Below are 7,710 nucleotides of genomic sequence, written 5' to 3'. Positions count from 1 at the left end.
TGAGTTTTAAGCCAACTTTTTCACTCTCCTCTTTCGCTTTCATCAAGAGGCTCTTTAGTTCTTCTTCCCTTTCTGCCATAAAGGTGGTGTCATCTGCATATCTGAGGTTACTGATATTTCTCCTGGCAATCTTGATTCCAGCTTGTGCTTCATCCAGCCCAGCATTTCTCATGATGTACTCTGCATAGAGTTAAATAAGCAGGGTGACAATATACAGCCTTGACGTACTCCTTTTCTTATTTGAAACCAGTCTGTTGTTCCATGTCTAGTTTGAACTGTTGTTTCCTGACCTTTATGCAGGTTTCTCAAGAGGCAGGTCAGGTGGTCTGGTATTCCCATCTCTTTCAGAATTTTCCACAGTTCATTGTGATCCACACAGTCAAAGGCTTTGGCATAGTCAATAAAGCAGAAATAGATGTTTTTTCTGGAACTCTAGCTTTTTTGATGATCCAGCGAATGTTGGCAATTTGATCTCTGGTTCCTCTGCCTTTTCTTTTTTTTAATTTTATTTTATTTTTAAACTTTACATAATTGTATTAGTTTTGCCCTCTGCCATTTCTAAAACCAGCTTGAACATTTGTAAGTTCACGGTTCATGTATTGCTGAAGCCTGTCTTGGAGAATTTTGAGCATTACCTTACCAGCGTATGAGATGAGTGCAACTGTGTGGTAGTTTGAGCATTCTTTGGCATTGCCTTTCCATAAAATAATCCATTTACATTCACTGTCCCAGGGTGCTAGTGGTAAAGAACCCATCTGCCAATGTAGGAGACATAAGAGAAACTGGTTCAATCCCTGGGTTGAGAAGATCCCCTGGAGGAAGGCATGGCAACTCACTCCAGTATTATTGCCTGGAGAATTCCGTGGACAGAGGAGCCTGGTGGGCTACAGTCCATGGGGTCGCACAGAGTTGGACACAACTAAGGCTGCAGTCCCTGGGGTCGCCAAGAGTCGGACAGACTGAGCGACTTCACTTTCACTTTTCACTTTCACGCATTGGAGAAGGCAATGGCACCCCATTCCAGTGTTCTTGCCTGGAGAATCCCATGGACAGAGGAGCCTGGTGGGCTGCGGTCCATGGGGTCGCACAGAGTCGGACACAACTGAGCGACTTCACTTTCACTTTTCACTTTCAGGCATTGGAGAAGGAAATGGCAATCCACTGCAGTGTTCTTGCCTGGAGAATCCCATGGACAGAGGAGCCTGGTGGGCTGCGGTCCATGGGGTCGCACAGAGTCGGACCTGCTGAGCGACTTCACTTTCACTTTTCACTTTCAGGCATTGGAGAAGGAAATGGCAATCCACTGCAGTGTTCTTGCCTGGAGAATCCCAGGGACGGGGGAGCCTGGTGGGCTGCCGCCTATGGGGTTGCACAGAATCGGACACGACTGAAGAGACTTAGCAGAAGCAGCATCATCAGCAGCTGCAGCAACGTGACTTAAGATGCATGTCCAATTAAGTGGCATACTACCTAACCTCTTGAAGCTTCAGTTTCTTCACTTGTAAAGTAGAATTAATAGCAGGATGTAGCTGTAGGGTTGGTGTGGGGATTAAGTGAGGTAATACATGTAAGGTTTTTAACAGTGCCTTTTCTGAACAACGTTCAGTCATTATGACCCCTGCTGATTTATTAATATGAATTCTCAGAAGACAGCGTTTGTGTCATTATAATAACCATCATTAAAATATACCTGCACTAAAAATACTGGAGTGGGCTGTTATATCCTCCCCCAGGGGATCTTCCTGACCCAGGGATCGAACCCATGTCTCTCATATCTCCTGCATTGGCAGGCGGGTTCTTTACCACCAGCGCCACCTGGGAAGCCAATAGCCATATTAAACTTCAAGACAAATTTACCTTTACTTAAAAATAAATTCTAAAAATTTTACTTAAAATTAAGTAAGTTTCCCAAGGTCACTCACTTAGAAAATGGTAGAGACAGGTTATCTGGCTCCAGAAATAGTCCTCTCAGCTAAAACACCACCCCTGGAGTATTGAACACAGAGTAGGTGTTCAGTAAGTATCTGCTGAATGGAGGAATACTTTCAGCCCAGGCAAAGAAGCTTATCACCAACGTGGGAGAATTTAAAGGCAAGAATTTTACAAAAATTTTGAGGGGATGGATCAACCTCTTTAACAGGGTAATTATTGATGATGGTGATTCCTCAGCATGAAGATTTATCTCTGAATCAAGGAGACTACATTTCTTCACCTGTGGCCCAACAGAGACAATGTCATTGCCTGAAGAATAATCTTCAATTACAAACTCTGATGTTCTATGTTCTCATGGCCACTTGCCTATTCTCACTTGTCTAATCTCTCTATGCTCTCCTAAAAGTTCCATTAAAACGAAATAATGGCCAAATTACAAGCTCTTTCAGTATTACGAGCTATTTCTCTTGCTCTCTGCATTGAGCCTGGCACAGACACTTGGTTTACAGGATAGATAGCTCATTGAGGAATGATGGATTTCCTTTTGGTCTCTCCCCACTAGTTTTCCATGCTTCTAGTTCTCTTCTTTCAGTGTCATTATTCAGATCACCCATTCTCAGTTCTAGTTTGTATCCTGGCTCCTCATTCAAAGCATCTTTGGTAATGAAGAATGAGGGAAGCAATTACTCATATTGCAATGAGTCTATAACCTAAGGCATGGGCTATCTGAAGCAATACCTTTGAACTAGCAATAATCTATGTGGGAAGGCAGTGAAACTGAGTGGCTGAGAGTATGGCCTCTGGAGTCAAGACTGCTGCTGCTGCTGCTAAGTCGCTTCTGACTCTGTGTGACCCCATAGATGGCAGCCTGCCAGGCTCCCCCATCCCTGGGATTCTCCAGGCAAGAGTACTGGAGGGGGTTGCCATTGCCTTCTCCGGAGTCAAGACTGCCTGGGATCAAATCCTAAATCCATCAGTTTCTATGATCTTGGGCAAACTGCCTCATTTTGATTTCTCCACACCTTCATTTGTTCATCTGTGAATTAAGAGTAAGTGACTACAACATAAGAATTAAATAAGACCCACAAAGGTCTTTTCACAGTGTTTGGCACCAAAGTGATCAACAAACATTAGCTGTTAAAACTTGAGGCTTGTGTAACCTAAGACCTGATAGCCTCCAACTCAAATGTACCCTCTCTCGACTAAGATGACAAGCAATGTGGAATCACAGAAAGTCAGAGAGAGTGCTCATGTCCTGGGGTACATGGCATATAAAGTGCCTGGCAAGGAATAAATTGCTAGGATTTGACCTGTGGGCCAAAAAGAATATTTTCAGGTTCAATGCTATAAACATGCATTATCTCCTATGAGATTATAAACTCCTTGTCTCTGGCTTCGATAATTTGATTAATTATAATTCTGAAAATAAACTTTTAAGAGTAACAATAGTTTCTGTTATGCGTGTTGGTGGTAGTCAGAAAGAAGGCTGTTTTTTTTTTTTTGATGTATCAGGAAGATCTCAAAGAATAACTGTCAGGATTTCAGGGCTAAAGATCAAACGCATTATTGTAAGAGAGGTAATGGGTGAAAGTACCAGAGCAGATAAGGATATACAGAAAGATGCTACATAATAAAAGCCAAGGGGAGGAGCCTGATTGGCGTGGGGGTCATGGGAAGGGAGCTCAAGTCAAATGCTACAGAGGGAGGAAACTGGGGATTAGAAAATGACACCAGTTTGTAATTATGATGTCACTGATAAGTTTTAATATTTCAGTAGCTTTAAGTGAAGTTATATTTTAAGGGATTAAGGAGTAAATGAAAATTAGCATCTCAGTTTTCAGTCAAAAGTACCAAAAGGTAAAGCGGAGACAAATATGATTTATCTAAAGACTAAATGCTGAAACACATTTTTGGTGGGGAGGAGCAGGACAGAAACCCTCTCTTACTCATTTCCATATCCCTAGGCCTTACATTAGACAGGCTTAATAAATGTTTATTGAATGTGGAAATCTTAATACATTTAATCAACATTTAATCTACTGAATATAAATATACTTAACATGTAACGATCTTTATTACAGTGGTAATTTGCCCAGTCTAACCATGACCATTCTTTAGAAATAAGCATTTACATTTCTTTTGGGAGAGGCTGAGAAGCAAAGGAGAGATCCTGCAGTAGTAGTTGCTCTGACGGCCATGACTTCTGTAACCGCCAGGATAGAAGTGCTGGCCAATTACATCTTAGGAGCTGTAAGTGACCAGTGGCGCTCAGCTGCCTTTGAAGTATTAACTAGTATTTTTCCTTTCAGTTAATGAAGAACTGTCACAGACTCCTGATCACCAACACAGTCTCAACGCTGGCTCTTCCCCCTACCAGAGAAAGAAGCGGACATGACTGTCAGGGACTGATCAGTGGCCAAAGCACAGTGGATTTCCGCTGGTCAGAGAGTAACAGTCAATGGCTTAGCAATAAAGTAGGTGAATAAACCAGATCCACAGCGAGATAGAAAGAATATTAAGATGCTTGGTCCAAACTGTATTGAAAAGTGGCAGCTATTGTCCAAGAAGACAGCTATGAGACTCAGTTTAATCAGCAGTTCTTCAGAGTCCCAAGATTGTGCTGGATGGGTCCATGGACTGGACACTTAAAAACTTTTGTAACAAACTTTTATAGAACCATGTCTACTCTGAAGGGCATTATTTTCAAACTAAAATTCTTCAACATCATTATTATGTAATTTCGTGGAAGCTGGCATTATTCTGACTTTGGAGGTGAAGAAACTCTGGTAGAGAGAAAATGAATAGCAAAAGATGAGTGCCTGTGGATTCCCACTGTGAGTTCCCACTTCCTCTTCTTGACATTCAGCAAGGCATAAATGTCACCTTTTCAGGCATTATTTCTGGCTGTTGGTTTGCTTCTCCCCCTTTCCCAGTTGCTTTTGCAAATCACATCATCGTTGTGAGAACCCACAACAAGAGCCTCTCTTCACTGGATATGGATCATCATGAAGGTAGCTTTCAGCATGACACCACTTGGAAATACTGGCCATTTGGTGAGAAAAGTAAAGAACACAATGTTCATGGAACTCATATGGAGAATAACTCAAGACCTTGTCTCGAAAACCAAACATCAGGGAGCATTTCTAAATATGCAAAGAAGTCAACATTTCCCTAGCAGTAACCACCAAGCTGAGCCCCTGTGCTATACAGCAACTTCTCACTAGCTAGCTATTTTACACATGGTAGTGTATAAATGTCAATGCTACTCTCTGTGATGATCTAGAGAGGTGGAATGGGGGTGGGATGGGGTGGGAGGCAGGCAAAAAATAAAGAGAGAGAGAAATTTCACTAGCAGGATTCTTTCAGTGAGAGCCCCAAAGAGCCAATCTAGGTAATTGAGAAGAAACATTCAATTCAAAGTAGTAGTTAAAATTACTACCTTGCTCATCACAGTTTCCTAGTTAATGTTAGCAAAAGACACTTAACATGTCCTAAGTCTGGTTATATACCGATGTTTGCATATGAATCCAACAGGCTATTAGACTGATTATAAAACAATGAATTTGTTCACCTGAAAGAAATGCATTTATGTAGTGACACAGAAATCATGTGGCTGACGCAAAGCGAGAATGCTGTTCTCTGCTTCTCTCCCCTCGCCTCCCTCACTCTCCAAATCCTCATATACATCCAATGACTTATCAGTCTCCACTTGCACTTACTGCATAATATGAAATTCACTGTTCAACTGGAGACACTCATTTCTGGGTTTTATTGTATTTGATTACAAGGAAAATATCTGCTGGGACTTCCAGCCTGAGGTAATTTAGCATAAGTGTGCATGCCATCTGGAAGGAGTAACAATATTCCTTCAATTCTGGGAGGGATCTCGTTACAGCCTCTGGCGGAAATCAGCTTTTGTAAAAATGCTTTCTTTGACAGAAGGTGTAGAAGTTTCAGCCACCAAGGTTTGCTCCAACTTCTCTTGGCAACAGGCACTTGTGAAGCCTGACTGATGAGTCTGGTGGGTGCATTCCACCACCGTTGTCCTAGCAGAGAAAATGCATGTCAACTACTATGGGAACAGAGGAGCTCTAAACATACGGATTTTTAGCATAACCTAGTTGTGCAATGCAGGACCTGACTTCTCTGTTGCTGCTGGGTAAGATGAGAGTGCAAGGAATTTCTAAAGAAATCATGAGTCATGAATGCTTTTATATGCAGAGAGAAATAGAAACATTAGTCTTCTCATGGAGAGACCAAGGCCAAGCGTTTTACTACCATCTGCTTGAAGGCACTGTACTGGATTTCATGAGTCCCTCACAGACTGCAGCCAATCAGCTGCCCAGTCACATCTTTGCTCGCCACCTGCTAAGAGTCTAGCAGGTTCCTGTTCATGGCTGCTCTCCCCGAGACCAGGCTGGTGGTCTCCTTCATATTTCATTCTATATTGCTTCTTCCTATACACCAAAGCATTTCATTAGGGGCCAAACATGCTCCTAAGTGGTCTCCCTTCAATAGTTACTAACCTTATTTCTAATGTTCTAGTATCTGAATGAACTCTCAATTCTGTTTCCCCGACATGAGACTTTCAATAAAACAATGGATGCTGTAAGTGCTGTTATATTGCCACCTATTCAACAACAACGACAACAAACTTGTTTTACAGAGCAAATCTAAAGCTGTTGATATCATCCATCTTGTTAACTGTGTTGGTAATTTGGAAATGTGGCATTGGGACACTACAAGTCCATGACCGTTTCTTCACATTCTAAGCTTAGACATGTTGGTAAAACAGAAAATGGGGCAGGGAAGGGCACACATCATGTTCTCTAGTGTTATTCACAATCCTTTAAAGAAAAAACTTATTTATAAGTAGTGTGACCAGGTAACACCCTCCAGTATTTTCTATATATCTTATAGTAGCAACTGGAAAATAAAGAATAGATATACACTTTCACACACCAACAACAGTTTTTCTTTGAAATCTAAGTCCTTTGGCAAAACTATAGCTCAGAAATCAGTCATAACTGTTAGACACATTTTGTAAATCAATTTTCTGACTTGTTTATAAAAAGTTAGAATTTTTCCAAACAAATGTTCCTGAGTCTTGCTTTCTGAATTTATAATTAGTGTGCTCATCAGAAGCAGCCTCTGTTTATCAACATTTATGCAAAGGCATTCACCCTGGCAAATGAGTCACAGAACATAAACAGGAAGTACATATCTAAAAATTTTATTTATAATTAGGAGACCAAACCAGACGATCCTAAAGGACATCAACCCTGAATATTCATTGGAAGGACTGGTGCTAAGCTGAAGTTCCAATACTTTGGCCACCTGATGCAAAGATCTGACTCATTGGAAAAGACCCTGATGCTGGGAAAGGTTGAGGCCAAGAGGAGAAGGGGACAACAGAGAATGAGATGGTTGGATGGCATCACCAACTCAATGGACATGAGTTTGAGCAAACTCAAAGAAACACTGAAGGACAGGGAAGATTGATGTGCTGCAGTTCATGGGGTTGCAAAGAGTTAGACACGACTTAGCAACTGAACAAAAACCACCATCACCACCAGATTGAAATTCTGTTAAGAAAATTTAAATCTATATTCCAAAACCCAGATTGTTAAGAGCAGAAATTCCGAACCTCTATTGAGGTAACAGAGAGCCTTTTGAGAATTTAATGAGAGCCAGGAATAATTTTTTTAATCTCTAGGAAAAATGAGTATACCTGTAAATTTGCATATATTGGGAGAAAGCCTAGACCCTTGAAGTCCA

General features: G+C 41.3%; 1 protein-coding gene across 1 annotated transcript in view; it reads left to right on the top strand.

The window, feature by feature from the left end:
- SMLR1 (small leucine-rich protein 1) overlaps positions 1-7,023 on the top strand; it is an 11,170-nt gene extending 4,147 nt beyond the window's left edge. The window contains 1 exon segment of the mRNA XM_010834748.1: positions 4,242-7,023. Within this exon segment, the coding sequence (XP_010833050.1) occupies positions 4,242-4,327 (86 nt within the window). The 3' untranslated portion in view covers positions 4,328-7,023.
- Positions 7,024-7,710: the final 687 nt, after the last annotated feature.

This window comes from Bison bison, unplaced genomic scaffold, assembly GCF_000754665.1.
Source record: "Bison bison bison isolate TAMUID 2011002044 unplaced genomic scaffold, Bison_UMD1.0 scf7180017864035, whole genome shotgun sequence".
Taxonomy (NCBI): Eukaryota; Metazoa; Chordata; class Mammalia; order Artiodactyla; family Bovidae; genus Bison; species Bison bison.
Note: the sequence above shows the minus strand (reverse complement) of the source record. Positions and strands in the feature narration are given on the sequence as shown.